Source organism: Acomys minous (genome assembly GCF_964271855.1).
Source record: "Acomys minous genome assembly, chromosome: 2".
In the NCBI taxonomy this organism is placed as follows: Eukaryota; Metazoa; Chordata; class Mammalia; order Rodentia; family Muridae; genus Acomys; species Acomys minous.
Window position 1 is genome coordinate 117,063,059 of NC_140484.1, and position 19,994 is coordinate 117,083,052.

The 19,994-nt window shown below is 48.3% G+C and overlaps 1 protein-coding gene across 1 annotated transcript in view; it reads right to left on the bottom strand.

The window, feature by feature from the left end:
• The window catches only part of HOMER2 (homer scaffold protein 2), a 109,348-nt gene that overhangs the window by 36,509 nt on the left and 52,845 nt on the right, over positions 1–19,994 (bottom strand). Inside the window, 1 exon segment of the mRNA XM_084756285.1 lies at positions 12,647–12,803. Coding sequence (XP_084612411.1) covers positions 12,647–12,803 — 157 coding nt within the window.

Here is a 19,994-nt window from a genome sequence, read left to right on the forward strand (position 1 = left end):
GCATTTTAAAAAGATTTTATTTTTAATTTTTATTTATGTATATGTGTTGGGGAGAGTGTGAGTGTAGGTGCCTAGGGAGGTTAAAGGTGTCAGATTCACTGAGGCTGGGCATATAGGTGGTCGTGAGCCACCCAACACAGGTGCTGGAATTGGAATCAAGTCCTGAGGAAGAACACTATGTGTTTTTTGTTTATTTGTTTTTTTCAGTACATGTTCTTAAGCACTGAGACATTCTCCAGTCCCCAGTCTGGGAGGTTTTTTTCTTTCTTTCTTTTTCTTTTCTTTTTTTTTTTTTTGAGACAGGGTTTCTCTGTGTAGCCTTGACTGTCCTGGACTTGCTTTGTAGACCAGGTTGGCCTCGAACTCACAGCGATCCGCTTGCCTCTGCCTCCCGAGTGCTGGGATTAAATGCCGGCGTGCAGCTTAGTCTTGTAGTTTTCAATTCATCTGCTTTCTAGGTGACTGATCTTTGTGACTGACACAGTCCATATGCTGTTAAATCTATCCGCTCAGTGCATTGTGTGTATGCAGGGCGTGGGAGAGCAAAGACAGAGTTGTTTTGCTATGTGGCCCAGACCAGCCTTGAACACATGAGCTTCCTTCTTTAGCCTTCCCAGTTCTGGGGTTCACCACCATTCCTGCCTCCACTGAGTTATTTCTTTTTAGAGTCTAGCATATTTGATATTTTAAAAATATACTGTAGGACCAGGAATGGTGGAACTTACCCTTAAGCCCAGCAATTGGGAGGCAGAGGCAGACAGACCTCTGTTGTTTTGAGGACAGCCTGGTTTACAGAGTGAGTGCCAGGCTAGTTAGGGTCTACTTAGTGAGACCTTGCCTCATGATTGATCGATTGATCAATCAACCAGTCAATATTCGAAATCATGAAGATGGTCTTCCCTTTGCCTGTTTTGTTCATTTCCCCTCTATTTTTTTTAATATATTGATTGTACTTATTGTAAAATCCTTGATGCAAATGTAACATCTGGACCATCTCTGAATCTTTCATTATCTGGATTTTCCCTTCCTCACTCCAGGCAAATGGTCCTGCCTTTCTGCAGGCTGAGACATTTTTGTTTTGTTTTTGTTTTTTTGTTTTGTTTTGTTTTTTAAATCTCATGCTGAAAATGCAAAGATTCCATAGAATGTGGTCATCTGCCAGAGGACGCTCTCCTTCTTCTCAGGGCTGCCCTGGGCCAGGCTGGGGTTCAGCTCCCGTGAGAGACTGATCTACCTTGGTTCCCTCCTGGACTTGGGGGAGGCCCTTTAAGGAGGTCAACAGAGATATGGGCCGATCTTCATGTCCCCGCCCTCAAGGACTGTGGAGACTCAGGACTGCCCTTGAGAAGAATTCAGCTACTTTTATAACTCGTCACATCCACATGTCTTCTTCGCTCCTTAGCTGGCCTCGTACCCTGGCTTCAGATCTGTATGTGGCTGAGCGTGAACTTAAACTCCTCATGCCCCTGCCTCTACTTACTACACTCTGGGACCACAGACAGGTGTCACCACCCAACTAGCAAGGCCACGTGTTTGTGGTTCCCTGTCTCCCCTCACGCCATTTAAGCAATGAGGTCATCAAGATCTCCACTGGTTTCTCCACCAGTAGCTGCCTTTCTGCAGGTCCTACTCAGCTCTGTGTTCAGCCTTGAGCTGCCCCTAGTCAGTAAATACCCAAGTGACAGAGAGCATAGGAGCCCAGTGTCCGTCCCTAACGCTCTCTCTGGGGCTTTCACACTTTTGTGTATTGTAGATTCTAGGCAGGGGTGTGGTTTCTATATACTGTAAATTAAGAAAATGTCTTGGGTTGGGGAGGAGACAGTTGGCCATGTTGGAACTGCTCCATGTTGAGTTTCATCTCTTTTGGCCACCACTAAAAGTGCTCTGCTGACGCCCCTCCCCCAGCAGTATCTCTGCCAAGAGCCAAGCCCCAGCCGTCAGCCTGTAGCCAGAATTGGCAAGTATTTACAACAGAGAGCCTGCCCATCTGGCCTCTGAATGGTCCCTTCTCTCTGGAAGTTGGGTCTCTTTGGCCCTCATCATTCTATATCTCTTTGATGGCCCTAAGTCATATTTATGGGACCTGGGATGCAGCTCAACAGGGCTTGCTTCACACGGGCAAGGTCCCAGGTTCAAGCCCTGAAGTTGCCCTCAAAGTCGCAAATTACCTACTTGTAATCAGAGAGAACACTGACCCACTAGAAGCTATAAACTGCGCTTAGAAGCAACGTGCAGAATCAGCACAAATTCTGACACACACTTCACTATGTGCTTGGACAATATTCTGCAGTTTATGGGAAATGTGCAGCCTCTCGTAAGGTTGCTGCTCATGTCAAATTAAGCAAAAAAGGTCTCAGGCAAGCCAGGCTAGCTTGTTGGCATGGGATTGTGTTCAGCTGCTCTCCGAGCCCTGTAACATTCCCTGTATTCACTCAAAGTAGGGATTCCAGACCACTCACCGCCTGCTCATCTCTTTCCTCCGCCGTGTGTGGCACGCAATGGGAAGCAAGCAAGGAGCCGTCAAGACCACAGTGCATAACCCACAGAATCATCCTGTCCTTTTCCCTTCTGTCTCCCAAGGAAAGGGTCCAGCCACTCAGCCAGAACCAAGCTTGCCCTGCTGAGCTCTGCCGGGAAGGTCAAAGTCTGGTGTTTCTGCATAGCCAGCTGAGCCCAGTCTATTACAACGGACTCCCTTTCTCGGTGGGGCTCTCTCTTCACCTGGTCTCGGGAACCCCAGGTTTTGTAAGGAATGTCACATAGCCCTCAGGGAAGATTACAGGCCGGACACTTTCCGGATACAACCTGTTCTGTAATCACCTGGGGATTCCGGGAGGTACCCCACCTTGTGCTAAGGAGACCCTAGCCTTCAGCAAACGACTTTTAATCAGACCTGGAAGTTCTTTCCCCCATCCATAAGTAATTAAGTACTGTTCTCCTTCTTGTGACAGGACACTGTGCTACTGCATGTAAATCAAGTATCCTGGCACCCCTAGCCCTAGCAAATCAGATACATTCACCCACAAACCCCTCCCTACTGACCAAGGTTTATAAATAAAGTTTGCCTGGTTGGCTTGCTCTCTCGTGCTTGAGCCATTACCTCCTCCGTGACCATCTGAGACTCAGTTTATTCTACGGAAAAAATCGCCACTGGACACGTGGGGCTTGACTGCCAGTCAAGGAAAGGATAGTGAAACTGCCGAGGTAGCTGCTGGAACCTGGTCGGTTGCGGCTAGCTCAGTGGTGACAGCTCGGTGCTGACTGCTGATGAGGCACTGGCCCTGGGTCTCACCAGACCCGCTCGCCAGCTGGTTTTGAGCATCTTATCTGCTTCCTCTGCTACCCTTAGCATGGCAGCTAGACAAAGAACTGTGACACTTTGGTATCAGCACGGGCTTGTGGAACCCCCAAGTCTCCACTGCTGATAGCAGCAATTTCATTCTAAAAGAGCCAAATTGTAACACATGGCGGAAAACTCATTTTCCAGCTCCGTCCTCCCCCAAGACAGGGAGCCTCGCCTAGCACACAGGCCTCACCCTAAAGCTATTTAGCCATTCCTGAGAGAAATGGGACCTTTGATTTGAGGTCCATTGGTTCTTGTCCAGAAGCAAGAAGCAGCACCTGGACTGACCCACTGGAAGTGGAGCCCAGGCCACCTGCTGGACGCTGACCGACATCGCCCCAGTCTCCTGGGCCCTGCGCTTTGTTTCCAGCCTCAGGCCATTCCTCTCACCCATACAGTTGTGCTGTGTTACTCCCCACCACGGGTAACAAAATGTTTGTTTGTCCTTGGGACACTGAGATGCTGACCTTGCAGCGCCCTCCGCATTCCTCACGGAAAGGTCTACTTTGTAGTTACCACTCCCTGTCATCAGCGTCAAAGTGCAGGGCCCTTATCTACAACTGGACATCAGCCAGGAGGGAGAAAAGTGAAAGCCACATTTGCCATACTGCCCTTGTAATTCCTCACGCTGGCTCCCTGCAGGCTCCACACACACTGACTGGTTCCTAACCGCTCAGCAGCAGTTCTGTGACTTCCTAGATCCAGAAGGAAGGAAGAAAGGGGAGGAGAGAAAAAGAAATGGTGGCAAAGAAGGCCGCTGTTCAGCACTGTGCATTCTTTTACCCTATCTTAACTACCCAAAGTAGTTACTGGTATTCTGGTGTATAAGACGATTGGTGTATAAAACGACCCCTAACTTTTCCACTTCAAATACAGAGTTTGGAATATACTCCCCATAAAGACTACCCCTCCTCCAATGCACACCCTGTGCAGCAGACTCAGGCACGTGTCTATTTTCAGACAGGGCACGGACAGCCAGGTGTTAAACAATTAAAACATCACAGCCAGATCTATGTAAGCAAGACAGCTGATCATTGTCCTCCCAGAAAACCCAGAGCCTCGGCTCTCACAAGAACAGCAAGAACGACACCTCCAGTGAGCATGCTGTCAAAATATCCCAGCCCTGGAATCTTCTTCCCTTTCTTGAGTCTAACAATGGGAACGGCCCCTATGCTATACCTGGCTTATCCACTGAGACTAAGTCCTTCAGACAAGCTGGGCAGCAGCTCCTCCCATGTCTGCCCTTCTCAGGCTCTGTCCACCCCTCCCAGCTAACTGTGTTTGCTCCTGGAAGGACTGTGTTTCTCCCAGAGACTCTAACTTAGACTTGGCTCACACTCTCTTCAGGCATGAAGGAAGGAAAGAAAGTGAACACATATTAAAAAGAGCTTTTTAAAAACAATGTTTCTAGTTTCTGAAAAAGTGCCTTGCTGTAGCCCAGGCTGGCTTTGATTTCAAGACCCTCCTGACTTAGCTCTCCCCAAGCGTTAGATTGTGGACGTGCACCTGCAAACCCAGCTGGGAAGACCTTTTAATCTGCTGTGGTTCTGCAATGGGGAAGTGCTCTGTGCAGTTAAGTGGGCAGGAGGAACAGCATGAGGTTCAGGATAAAGAGATGATTAAGGGACTGAGGGAAGCTTAGCTCTGAGTGAATGGCCCACTCCTGGGAGGACTACAGAGCATGAGGCAGGGCAGGTTGATGGGCAGCACTTACCAGCTCAAATTTTACTAGAAAAGTGGAAATGGCCTTATATACCGGTTACCACTATTGTAATGATCGCCATGTTCAAGATAAGTCAGATACCACCAAGGGTTTGGGCAGGAGTATGGTACAATGGGAGCTGCCACAAGTCAGCAGAACTATTAAAAAAAAAAAAAAAGTAATGTGGGCCGGGCAGTGGTGGCCCATGCCTTCAAACCCAGCACTCTTGGGAGGCAGAGACAGGCAGATCACTGTGAGTTCAAGGTCAGCCTGGTCTACAAAGCAAGTTCTAAGACAGCCAGGGCTACACAGAGAAATCCTGTCTCAAAACAAACATACAAAAAAATATGGCTTCTCAACATTTAATAATCGCCCTTCAGAACACGTGCCTATGAGACGCCTTTGCATGGAGTGTGGGAAACATTGCCCGCAGTGGCAGTGTTGAAAAGCAGGCCTGACACCAGCAGAGCGTGTAAGAAGCTGTAGCACACTCATAATAAAATGTCCTCTGGCAGGAAAATTAACCAAGGTGGGGGCATCAGCATAGATGAGTCACAAAACATAGTATTAATACTTTTTTTTTTAATAAAAAAAGAATATCATGGAAGAATATGTATGAGATGTCTATTTTAAAAATAGTCAAAACTAGGTAAAATAAATAACACACCATTTGAGGCAGGGATCAACACACTATAATCCTCGGGCCAAATCCAACAGACAGCCTGCGTTTTTATCAAGTTTTGCTGCACTACAGCTGACTACTTACATACAGTCTATAGGTCTATGACCATTTTCTTGACACAAAGGGAAAAACAGGAAAGCTGCAAGAGATCACAAAATAAATTACTCCCTGGCTTGTTGAGAAGAAGCTTGCCAATCTCTGGCTTAGGGATTCTCAATCTCTCTCTGTCTCTGTCTCTGTCTGTCTCCCTCCCTCCCTCTCTTCTCTCTCTCTCTCTCTCTTTCTCTCTCTCTCACACACACACACACACACACACACACACACACACACACACACACACGTACACACACAAATGAATGGGAAAACTTCCAAGGAATGCCTGCTACAGTTCACACACACACACACACACACGTACACATACACGTACACGTACACATACAAATGAATGGGAAAACTTCCAAGTAATGCCTGCTACAGTTTCAGGAGAGGAGAATCTTAGTTGATGGCTGGAGGGCCATGTAATTAGGGAGAGGCCCACACACACTTCTGGAATATGGAATATGACCACGGTGTGAAAGTGATTCATATTCATTAGAAATCGTGCTTCACGTTTTCTTTTATTTCTTTTTTTGCAGTGCTGTGGCTGAAATGCAGGGCACTGGCCTTGCAGTTGAGAGCTGTAATACGGCCTTGAAACTTCCATCTTCCCCACTGCAGTCCTCTGCTAGACAAAGCAGCAGTGTGCCACAGTCAGCCATGTGGTCACCAGGGTGAGCGCCAGCACTGTGCAGCACCTGTGTGGCTGAGCTGGGCCTGTCAATGAGCTCACTGAGCCATGGATTAGGGCCTTTGTAGTAACGGACCTACTTCAACTGAGTAGGAGATGCACGAGGGTTCAGTTTAGTAATACATTAAAAAATAACTGTTAGCCGGATGTGGTGGCGCACACCTTTAATCCCAGCACTCAGGAGGCAGAGGCAGGTGGATCGCTGTGACTTGGAAGCCAGCCTGGTCTACAAAGCTACTCCAGGGCAGCCAAGGCTGACACACAGAGAGACCCTGTCTCGAAAAAAACAAAAGAAACCTGTTACACAGCCTCTCACAGAGTTGTTCCGGAGGCTCACCTTCAGGGTGAGAAGAGGCTACACCCTGAGACACTGGCAAGTCTCGCTGGGGAAAGGGGAGGGGCTGGACTTAAGAGTTTAACACCTTAAGAGAAGACGTGGGTTGTTGGTAGGGTTTTTGGTTGATATGTAAACATGTTTTCATTTAATCCCAGGTGTGGGATATGGGGGCTACACCAGTTTGTCCACAGCTGGTAACAGCCTCGTGAGAGGGCGCGTGATCTTTGTCAGCTGGGAACTACCTTGCGTAGGGGGGTGGTCCTCGCCAGTGGGGTTGAAGCAGACTGCGGGGCAAACAAGGAAGGGGTCACAGAAGTGGGGGTGCTTACAGAGGAAGGGAACAAGGAACTCAGGGCAGGAGACCACCACCAGGATACAAGCAAGGAAGAATGAGTGACAAGCACAGAGGCCGAGGTAGAGGCCTGGAGGAAGAATGGAGAGAGCGAGAGGACAAAGGGGTCATGCTGACAGAGCAGGGGGGAAAAGACTGCGGGAGAAAGCAGAGCCCAGTGGGGAGAGGGTCTGTTTTGTAAAGCACCAGGCACAGATGTTAATGTGGACTGCCAACGCTTCCATACACAGTAACTGAGTTCGCTCTGTAACGTCCACAGGAAAAGTTGTCCTGATAAAAGATCTAGTCCCTGTGGTCACTGGATGCACAAAACACGGTGACATTGCCTTGGGAGAAGGCCAGCGGAAAGGGACATTACCAAGGCTCAGGAGGCTGGAGCCTGGAGGCAGAACTTAGCAGTTTTCCACAAGAAGCTTTGAGGTCCAGCAGCCAGAAGATGGGCTGCCTGCTCCCAGGGCAGGTTAGCAAGATGCTCCCTCCCCAGCCCTTGTCTTCTTTGTGCCTCAGAAATGGAAGAAAAGAATCTGAGATTCACTGAAAACCTGCTGTGTGGAAGGAACATTCCAGAAACTCAATCTCTTAACAGAGGGGCTCTACATTTTTTTCAAAAGAGGAAATGACAAGGGTGGATGGAAAATGTGGACTTGTGTTCTTTATATTTTTTAAATATTCCATTTATTTGTGGGGGGAAGGGGAAGGAGAGAGAGAGAGAGAGAGAGAGAGAGAGAGAGAGAGAGAGAGAGAGAGAGAGAGAATATGAATATGACACACACACACACACACACACACACACACGGGAGTTGGTTCTTGCCTTCCAGGGACCCAGACTCAGATTCTGAATATTGGCAGCAAGCACCTTACCTGCTAAGCCACCTCACTGGCTCCTGGTTGTGTTTCTGAAAGCAGCTTTGCACTCCGAGGATACCCTAAGTATTCCAAGGCTTCAGCTCTTTCTATCCTTTGAACCACTATGATCAGGCAGAACTCTAAGCACAGTGAGCACCGCTAAATATTTGTAGAACAGTTGACCTCTCATGTCTCTGCTAATGTAGGTTTTCTGTGATCCTATAAATAACCAAGAGCCAAGGGCAGGAGAGTCATCCAGAGCACCTGGGAGAAGCACCTGCTTCACGCAAGCCCCGCCCACAGGCACAGGCAGCTTCCCATAAGGATGACAGTGATGAACTCGGTCCACAAAGAGTGCCAAAAGCACAGTGGAATCAAGGCTGCAAATGGCTCAATTAACAGATGCTTTGGAAATGGAGCTTCTTTATAACGGAGCTGGCCATTCTGTGCAAAGCTCCCCGTAAATCATGCGGCTGTGGCTGTTGTTATAGCCAAAGGCTCACAGCAGCACTCTAAGAAGCTAGGAGTCGGGGGCTAAACTTCCCCAGTCCCCATGCGTCCATCATCTGTGGACACCCTGGCTCACCCTTGGCACTGGCCCTGCCCCTGCCCACTCTCCTTCTGTGCACACAGTATATCTGCTGCAACCCTGGAGAGGGGCTAGCCAGGCCTGACCCCATCAGAGCTTACTCCCACAGCGTAACTTACTCTCCATCACGTCATGGTGCTACCCACTCTGGCTTGGCTCTGAGACAAGAGAACAAGCCAGGCGTACCTCTGCCCGACTCTGTATGCAAAGAGCTGAGTATCAGGGCAGTCCTATACACAGGCATGGGACCCACATCACCTCCTAGGGCTTGGATAATGCGGAGGTGCCAGACAGCAGGGTTCTCTTCAGGCCACGTCTTTAGGCCGCAGGTGGAAAGGATACATGCTATACTGTCTCTGAACAAAGGAAATATGTTCATGTTTCAAGAAAAATAAAGAGCAGGGTGGATTAGATGTCTCCAAGCAGCCTGTTTGCTGTCGGGTAGGTGAGGCCCTCTGAGCCCTTTTCCTCTAGGAGAACAAGACAGGGAAGAGGTCCTTGCAGTGCCTGGCATGGGATGACAGCAGCTGAGCTCTGGCTCCAGCATCTCCCTCTGGAAGAGTCCGTGCTCTTCTAGCAGCTGAATTTACACAGCTGCTGTGTCTGCTGTGACCTTAGCTCAAAAAATGGCCTTTCAGTCTCTTCCATCTCAGCAACTTGTGACTGAAGCACACCTACTTTATCCCAGAGGGACACGTTTGCTTTTCCAGAAAGCAGCACCCTGTGCTTTGGAGACACGGTCAGCCTCCAGATGCCAAGCGGAAGCCTGACGATGTAGGTTTGATGTGACTAGGCCAAGGAGAAGCAGCTCGAAGGCCTGCCTCAGGTGATGAGGGGACGGCCACGAGCTGAGGCATGGGTCCCAGTTCAGACCAAAATTTACACCCAAAGGCCTTAAAGAAAAAAAAAAGTGTCATTCTCATGTGGACAGCAAATACAACGGCCTGCTCTCCCCATACCTCGCCAACACTTCAGCCTTTTAACCCCTGCCGCTGCCCCAGTGTCAGCAGGAGGCAGTTATAGACGATTGATTTCTTCACCCCCTTATCTGTGTATTATCAACAAAAGGCTGGAAAGGCGTGCTCCAGACAAACAATCCAGGTTCTTCCAGCGTTCCTCGGTCTCTACCTTCTACAGGGCATGAACCTACATTTACATACCTTAACCTACCTTGCATGAAAAGCAATCCAATGTCCTAATTTTTTTTAATTATAGGAAAAGGGAGGAATGTTAGCATATCTGCCCCCAGTCTGCCTAGCAACCTATGATGACATCACCTGCCTGCCGCTAGGTCGGCCAGCTGCCCAGGATATAAAAAGGGCAAACCTACCTGTCTCCTTCTCTTCCTCTTCTGCTCTCTTCCTTTCTCTTCCTCTTCCTCTCTTATCCCTCTCTTCCTCTTCCTCTCTCTTCTTCTCTCTGTATGTCTCTCTCACTCTCTCTGTCTCTGTCCCTCTCTCCCTTTGGGGTGGCCCCCTCCCTTTTCCATATAATATCTGTTGCCTGGCATCTCATTTTTCATCATTACAGTGGAGACTACAGTGACTGACGGAGAGGAGACGAGGTAGCCATCCTTGCCCGGTGCATGGGTGCAGCCACGCTTGAGTGCTCAGCCCACAGGAAGGCATCTGGGGCTTGGTTGTAAGGCTTGAGGGACGTAAGGCCTAAGTAAATATGACCCACAACAGACATTCAGAAACAAGGAGAAACAAGCCACACTGACTGCACAGAGATGTTGAGGGGAGACCGCAGACTCTGCAGAGCCCAGGAGTGGAGGCCTCATTCACCACAGGTGTCTAGCGATCAGCTCAGCACACTACAGTTATTGCAGCCATAGGAAGGAAGGCAGGGAGGCAAGGAATCTGGAGTATTCAGATGGGACAGAAGCTGGGGTTTGAGACATCAAGACTTCAGTATCGGGCAAAGAAGGGCCACCTGGGTGGCAACAGCCACTGTGGTCTGAGGTCTTCTCTCCATGCCCCACTAACTATGATGCTGGAACATAGGTTTACTAGAGCTGTTTCCTGCCCGTCTTGCTTGCTGCTGTCAAGGCGGGTCCAGCAGGACTGTGGCCATGTTGGATCATCTGGTACTGCTGACACAAGAGCTCTTCCCTTGGCCCCGGCTCCTGGCTACAAGGGATAATAGCGCAACTAGTAAGTCTAACCCAACCCCACATTCCCTGGCCTTCTGCTCCCTTAGCCAAACAAGACTCTGCCATGGTTCTCAGCATAGCAGGGTTAAAGCTGGAACTCTATGTGGACTTCAAGAACATGAGGTGGCCAGGGACAGAGCGTGAGGGAAGCCTGAGGGGCTCTGGCCTAGCCTCTGAATGTTGGTGGCACGTCACAGTCCACATTTCCAACTCTTACTTCCTAGGTGCCTCTTTAACTCAATGGACACCCAACATGAGGCCGGCGTTACCTCTACGACACAACTCACGTTGTGCACCCATCACGTTGGGCACTCACCTTCCTGCCACCATCTGACTCCTGAGAGCCATCGCAGCTGGCGTGGGCTCCACCACACTGCCACAGCTTGCAAGAACTGCAGAGGCATAATGACACAGGGGCTGACAGTTTGACAAAGTACTAAAAGCCTGGCTAACAACCAACACACTTGCTGTGAGGACACTGTTTTATCTATAGTTAAGCCCAATAAGTCCTTGGTTAACTGACAAAAGCGCAAACCCATGTAAGGATGGCGGATGTACTGACGGAACCTACAGATGAAAGACAGCAGGTCAGCTCAACTCTCCACCCCTGTCAGAACTTCCACGGAAAGCGACCAAGCAGTCCCAGCTCCAAAGCGCGAAGTGGTCATTACAACTGCAGCCCAACTGTGCCTCTCAGAAGTTAAAATAAAATGAGCCTTTAAAATCAAGGTGTACCTCAGGTAGATCTTCATTACAAACGAGCCGCCTACTATGTGCCAGGTGTTGTCATGCTTCCTGGCTACTGGGCACCCCTTAGATGATAAACGTTACCTTCAAACACACTGAATTTCAGGTGACACTATAAGAAAATACCCAGCACAGTGGACACAGACTAGAGAGAGAGAAACTATAATGCAAAGGGTTTAAAAAAAAAAGATGTGTTTATTATGTATACAGTGTGCATTAGATCACATTATAGATGGTTGTGAGCCACATGTGGGTTGTGGGAGTTGAACTCAGGACCTTTAGAAGAGCAGTCAGTGTTCTAACCTCTGAGCCATCTCTCCAGTCCGCAACAGGCTTTTTGTTGTTGTTGTTTTGTTTTTTGTTTTAATTATTTTTTATTTTTATTTTTTAAAAGACCTGGCAGTGCTTTTGCTGGCATCCATTCGTTCTCCTTCCACAAATAATGTAGAAAAAATGCAGAGAGGGGCAGCAGAACAAAGCCCTGCTCTAAAGCAAGAAAAGAGAAGAAATACTCCCAAAGCACTTAATAAAATTAATTCTCAAGTCTAATAATACCAGATCTAGAGATAATACCCATTGATTGCAAGGACGCAATAAACTAGCATCCTCACTCAGGCTGCAAGAAAGCGCCCTCAGAAAGCACTCTGCCTGCATGCATCCAGACCATAAAGTGTTAATAATGTGACCCATAATATTACCTGTCGGGATCTACCCCGAGGAAATAGTCAAAGGGAAGCAACGGGTATATAATGAACAACAGAGGCTATTCGCTACACGGGGAATGCTTAACATTTACAGCAGCAAGAAACTGAAGCCAGTCGTAAAGAAATTAAGATCACTATAGGCCCTTAATGTAATCACTGCATGGGCATCAAAACGCTAATTATGAAGACAGTGAGGTAACAGGGAAATCTGTTTTGCACTCACTTGCCATGATTTTAGGTGGAAAAGAAAGAGCAAGACATGTGATTATGCAGACATTATGGCAAGCTCTGTGATCAGAAGGCAGGGTCTGGGATTCAGCTTCCCCCTCCTCTTTCAAATGTACCATATTGCTTTGGAATAAAAATAAGCGAGGATGTCAAAATCGTCTGGCAGGCCAGTACCTTGGCTCCATCAACACTGATGATTCGATAGCTGTTCCTGGTGACATCGTAGAAGTAGGAAACGGTGACGGCCTGCTTGCTGGCAGGCACCCAGTTCTTCTTGGTGCTGGGGTCAATCTGGAAGACGTGCGCTCGAGTGGTGAAGATGGGCTGCTCTCTGCAACAGGACAGATGTGTGTGTGTGAATTCATGGAACTTGACCTAATGTATAATTTATGATTTCTAGGCCACCCACTGTCTCATGTGATTTTAAATAGCTTATTGGCAAAGATACATATGCATGAGAACAATTAAAATGAGGAGAAGGAGGAACAGGAGGAAGAGTAGGAGGAAGAGGAAGAGCAGGAGGAAGAGGAGGAGGAGGAGCTGGAGGAGGAGGAAGAGGAGGAGGAGGAGGAGCTGGAGGAGGAGGAAGAGCAGGAGGAAGAGGAAGAGCAGGAGGAAGAGGAGGGGAGGAGCAAGAGGAGGAGGAAGAGCAGGAGGAAGACAAGGAACAGGAGGAGGAGCAGCAGGAGGAGGAGGAGGAAGAGGAGGAGGAGGAGGAGGAGAGTGACCCTGTGAGTAGTTCCTGCAACCCACGCTCCATTTATCGGCAACTACCTGGAGGCTTCTGAGCAACTGGCCTAATGAGCAATTTGCTTAAAATGAAACTCTTCCTTGAGAGTTTTTACATTGTTGTCAAGTATCCCATTTTTTTTTTCTGACACTCAGTTGTGTTTGGAGATTCTGCATCAATTTTAGGATTTTGTAACCCATTCTTAACCCATGCTTCCTTTATTTTAAGTGTTTCTCAGATTTGAGGAGCCATTTTGAACAGTGGGAGTATTTTACAGCCTTGAACGAATCGCCAGTTTGCCGCCTTCGAGGCCCGTGAGGACTCTACAACTCGACAGGCCGCATTTCGGTTAGACCTTCGTCCTAGCTTTATGCTTTATAGACTCCCTTCCCTTCTGGAGACACCCTGAGCTGCTGGCTTCTTCATCCCACGTGCCTGTGAACTGACTGATAAAAAAAATTAGCCAAACCAACACATCATCTACGCTTCTTTCTGTTTAGCAAGGAATTGATGAGGCCCTGACAATAGGCCCTGATGACTAAGCCAGATTTTAAAGCTGCACAGTCATGCTTTGAGGCGAGAGCTGACTAACCAAGTAACAAAACGGAAGACACAGACTCATCACAAAAATCTGATTCCTGAAGAAAAGCTTTGTGGGCAAACTCTCAGAAATTCTTTTAAGTGTTCAAAATAAGGCAAAGACGGGGAGAGGACCACCAGAATGCAAAAATAAAGTCACGAAACGCTACAGATTACTAAGCATTGATCAGAGACGCCAATTTAGATCTGAAGGTTTGACTTGGGTTTAGCCGAATTAAATTTCAAAATCCCGACAACGTGGAAAGGGACTGATAAAGAACAGGACTCCCGAGGGGGACACAGAAAAGTCTCAAGGGCGCTGGGCAGTCGTCTCTGAGTCGCACCGCTCCCCACAACAGAACCTGCAGAAGACTCAGGGAGAAGGAGACGTTATTCTAGGAAAGCAATTTATTTATTCCTTGAGCCTCACACAAGGTCTGTTGGGTAATACCATGGAAGTCGGAGCGGGGTTGGAGGAACGCAGAAACTTCTGGAAGAATATGCTAAGAATATAATGCCAATATAGCTGCTGCTGAAGCTGGCATGCCAGAAGAAGAACAGCCAGAGGCTGGCGTTTCTGCTCCTCTCAGGGCCCAGGGAACGGGATGAGTAACAGTCACACAGAGCGTGGGCTCCTCGGGCATTTCCTTCAATAATCTTCAGTCATTTGCTTCAACCCCCCCACTTCCAGCAGCTAGCTGACAGCTGTAGAGAGAAAAGGAAGAGTCTTGCCGTAACGTTTCACAGCTGTTGTCAAGAGGCCGAGCTGTGCGGAGCACATATTCGTGAACAGGATGTGGGGAAATCTGACGGCTGGATGGCCCAGCTGTGCCACTCACAAGCCAGCACTGTAGTTTTCTAATCACCCAAATACACTACGAAGAAAAACCGGCTCTCTCGTGCGATGGCCCGCGCATGCTGGAGGAAGGAGGGGTGTGAGCGGCTGCCACCACAGAGAATTTGGTGTGTGTGTGGGGGTGGATTGTACTGAGTCTCTCTCACAACACAGAACAGTAGCTGTGGGAACATAGGTCAAAGCTGGAGGCCTTTGGCCCTCTGCTCCTGCTCCCTCAGTGAGGAAGAGGAGCTGGGCCTGAGCATGAGCATGCACAATGTCAACACTAGTTTCCTACATCTTCATGACAGCCATTAGCCATGACTACTCAAACGACTAGCTCCCAAGCCTGCCCCAGCCCCTGGCACCTGACTCTAGTGAAAGGACCTGGGGCCTCTCTGATAACAAGAGCTCTAGGTGACTGGGGGAAAACAACAGAGGGCATGGTCCCCACGGCCAACGGCTCATCTAGAATGACACGGCTGACTGTTAGTGACTCGGTTGGTTTTTTCCTGAGAGGTCTTCTACAGCTTGGGGAGTCAACAGGTGGACCAAGAACTGATTCTCTGGATGCAAGGGGGTCAGGAGAGGGGCTTGAAAGGAAGGCAGAAGTGTTCCTGTCAGAGGAGGAGGCTGAGGAGGCAGTGCTCTGACCAGGGAGCAGGGGAGAAAAGGTAGGTAGCCCGGCTGTGCTCCAGCAAGGACTTTCTATATGTATTCTGTGTCCTTAAAGCCTGCAGGAGTGAGTTAGTGAGGCAATCCTTCAAGGTGAAGAGAGAGGCTGGGAGGAAGACGGGAAGGCAAGGTAAGATGGTGGAGCTTTGTGATGTATGACACGGCCGGCTGTCTGCCTGGCGGGACTTGGGTCAGGCGAGCACTCAAAACCAAGGCCCCCATCTCTCAACTCTGGGATCTGAAAGCCTTGAGTTGCCTTCAGAATCTCTACCATAAATGCATGGAGGTGGCGGGGGGGGGGGGGGCGGTACAGTGGGTTCATCTGGACACGCCCTTGGTCACCAGAGGCAGGCCTTCTACAAGGAGAGGCCTACGAGGGGCACTGTTGGGATTCCTACCACACCCATCCATCGGAAAGTGGTCACTATACCAGAAACCTCTAGCCCTGAGGGGGAGGGGGGGCAGTAGGGGAGTAGGGATGGGGCCACGGATGGATGGACAGGACCCGGACCTGCATGCCAGTCTGACAGCAGTTCTGCACCCCAGCAAGCCACCCACGGGACTGGGATTTCCACATGAATAACCCAACTTCAGAGTACTGGGGAGTTTCAAGCTCCTCTTCTGATATTCAAAAAGTCTAATGTTATTTCAAGGAGGGAAAGAAAAAAAAAAAAGATCAGGATGAAAAGAACAGCCAGGCGGTGACATTTACCAACTGCTTAGCATTCTGCATGTGGATTTCTCATTTAAGATCATACTAATCCTGTGGGAAAGTGCTGTACAGGTGAGGGAGACAGGCCCAGACCGGCCAGCAGACCTGCCTGCCACACAGTGTGGCATTGCTGAAAACTTGAACTCTGTCTTAACCATGCCCCATAAGAATAGGTAAAACAGTAGCCGTGGGCACAGTGCCATAGACTACGGCTTCTCGGGTGGCTCCCAATGCAATCCCCTCCCCTTGCACGCAGCCGAGACTTGTTTGCCCTTGTTTGTTTGTTTGGGGCCCAGGGTTTCTTTTTTAGGCAGTTAGTCCCCACGGACTCCAATCTGTGATCCTCTTACCTTGACATCCTGTGGGATTGTAGCTACGCACTACCTAGTCTGACTCTGGCTTTCTCTTTGTCAACAGAACACAGCAAAGGTCATAGGTTGTCACTTGTGTGATTAAACTATACACAACTGTGACTTGTCTTCCACAGACTTTCCCTTTCTGGATTTCAGGAATATTAAGAGCCCCCACACTGTAAGGCACTAAGGGGACTCTAGCCAACAACTGGAGAGGAACGGAGGCCCTTGCTCCAATACCCCTGGGAGCCAGCTTTCCACCAACAACCATGCGAGTTCTAAACCAGATCCTTGGGCAATCAAGCCTTTGCATGAGGCTTCCACAGCACTGAACCCACGGACATTCAAACTCCCGCCAGACAGAAACATGGTTAAGCAGCTAAATCTATACTTTATTACAGTGAGACAGATAACTCATGCACTGTCCGTCACAGAAAGCTTACAGCGCACCAAACAGATGCCAATATCCTCATTTGACCCTCCTAACAGCTGTGCGTGGACAGCGCCCTCCACACGGCGAGCTCAGTGTGGCAAGATGACGCTGAGCAACCAAGGGAGCGGAACCGGAGCACTTTAAATTCAGAGAGACAGACCTCCACTTTGGAAAGCTAATTTCGCCTCACCCGAGAAGGTAAAATAGGACAGCGCTGTCAGGTCCCGCATGTGTGCAAATCAGAATAAGGAAACTCAACAGAATCAGAACCTCCCAAGCCAGGAGGCCACAGGTCCCAACGTAGCAGCAGGGACCAGCGGAGGAGCGTGGATCAGAGAGCAGAAACCACCTTCAGATCCAATTTCATTCCCCTTTCGTTGGTGTTCGGCGGGGCTCAGGGAGAACATCTGAAATACACTCCCATTCCTTCTCCACGGCTTTAAATAGAAAGCAGATGTTTCCGGGTGGCAAAATGCTCCTTCAGGCAGACAATATAACCTACTGTTCCCTTGCATAGTCTTTTAAAAGCTGAATAAACACCAATTGCTGCTCATTGAGCATATTTTGGAACCTGACAGTAATTGTCCCAGAGAATAATTAGACACTCTGTGCAACACATGTACTTTTGGAACATGAAAACTGCTCGGCAGAGCCACCACTTCGGCTTTGAACGGTTTCTGGCTCTGCGTGAAGTAATGCTGCAAAGAACTGGCATGCCCACTTTTTTTTTTCCTTTTTCTTTTTTGCAGAAAAGAAAGAAAAATGAGGTTTTTAACTTGTCATAGTCTTTCACTTGCTCAGTGCCAGGCTGTTATCTGACATAAATCTATAAAGCCTCACGGCTCTTACTTCCCTGCCTCTATTTGATTTGAATTGCAAAAATAAGTGATTCAGAAATTATTTCTGCAGCTACCTCAACACTTCAAAGTCTCCTAGCCTTCCCCTATGTAGTCTTGGCTCTTGAGCTCCTTCAAATAAGCATCCCTGTACTGTCCAGAGGAGAGTCTCCGCAGCCTAGATGGCCAGTCCCTCACGGGGCCAGCTTTGGGAATACTCACCAGCGTCGGGCCCCGGCCCTGCTCTGTCGTATCACCAAACTGACTTCGTGTGTGTGTGTGTGTACAGGTATACACATGCATATATGTGTGCGTGTTGCTTTAGAAGTCAGAGGATAACCTCAGTGGCCTTTCCTCCGGTACTCCCACCTTATATTTGACACAAGAGTCGCTCACCTTCACCACATAGGCTAGGCTAGGTAGCCAGCTGGCTCTAGGGTTCTGCCTAACTCTGCCCGCCTCCCATCTCATCATTGCTGGGGTTACAGAAGCACGTCCCCAAGCCTGGCTTTCCACATTGGTTTGGGGAATGTAAACTCAGGTCCTCAATCTTGTGCGGCAAGCACGCCGTCTCCCCAGTTCTTCTGCTCTCTTCCTTTAGGACATCCATTGCCTGGGAGCACTGTGGACCATGCACAGGGCCTCACACATGCTAGGCAAGCACTCTGTAACTGAACAAGCCCCAGCTCTTCTAGCAGTTTTGAAGCTATACTTTCCTATGTCTGGACCAACCCCCAGGGCCATTTCTGGACCTAAAATCTTCTTTCTGGCCAGAAGAGCCAAGTCTATCCACAGCAACTCGTGAGGTCTGATGTGTAATCCATTTTTACTTTGTTTGTTTTGTTTGCATAGTGCCTAAGGCCTTGTAAATGCCAGTCAATGCTGCATTACCATGTTACTCTCCTCACTCTCTCAGGATACAAGCCAAGACCAGAAGCATTGCTTACCTGGCCCCTGGCCAACATTCCAGATGGCTGACAGACCCCACACCAGTGAGGCCGAATACCCAGAGCCCAGACAGAGAGCTACAAGGGGCGGGGGATGCAGACAGACATTCTCACATATTCTCTCAAGCAGAAAATCTAATTCACAAGCGCACTGGAGTTCTACTGTCATATAAAATCCAAATAGTAAGGTTACCACTGTTTGCAGAAGTGACCACGTTCATGAATAGTAATCTCAGTGAGGTGGTCAGGTATAAAATCACTAATTAAAAAAAAAATAAACCAATGTAATAAACCAATGTACAAAAAATAACCAGACAGAAATTATGATGAATTTTTTAAAAGTCCATTCACAATATCAACCAAAAGAATACAGTGTCTAGGAATCTATTTAAGAAGTATGCAAAATCTGGGGGCTGGAGAGATGGCTCAGCGGTTAAGAGCACTCACTGGCTGCTCTTCCAGAGGACTCCAGTTCAATTTCCAGCACCCACATGGCAGCTCACAACTGTCTGTAACTCCAGTTCCAAGGGATCTGACACTCCCATACATATATATATATGTAAACAACAACGCCTATAAAATAAAATAAATAAATAAAAAGAAGTATGCAGAATCTATATTAAAAATAAAACTCCCCCAAAATAAAAATAATAAAAATTAAAGATATGTATATAGATATTACAAACCCCATTCCTTCATAAGAAAATCAATACGAAGATGTTAATTGCCTCTAAAATAATATGTAAGGAAAATATCAGGATTGTTTTTAGAATTAGACAAGGTCATCTGTATAGGAAACTCATTGTGTGAACAAAGTTCGAAAGACAAAAAATGAAGATAAATAGGAGATACTGTATCAGCTAAATACCTGTATCAGATATTGAAACGGTATTGTTATAAAGTTGACAGCAAACAAAAAGGGAAATGTTAGCAGCCAAGCAGACACATGCACGGAAGAGAACAAAACCCATATACAAGCCTAAGGAGCCGAGTGTATGATACAGGCAGGCAGGCAGTTCTGCCCACTTTCAGGGACAAGGAATTATTCCACACATCTTGTTCCAAGAATGCACAACTACTTGGGGTACTTGACCCAGGCAGGCATGAACCCGAAGCCCACCTCCCCGCCCCGACTGACCCCCTTCAAGTGGACCGCCGCTGCCTCACTGTGTTAAATTATTTCCACACACCACCAGATGCTTAATTACCGCACCTGGTAAATCAGAGACCGCAGAGCAAAAGCACTGGCCATAAATCCTCCTCATCCAGTGGCGGGGGACTTTCCCTGTACGTCCCATTTACACCAGAGAGTAGAGGAGCCCGATGACGGGCTTGATTAATGATGCTGCTTATTCCTCGGAGTGTCTGGCAGTTTTTAAAGAGCATTCGGCACACACTCTCCTGCTGTGGTGTGGGGCTAAT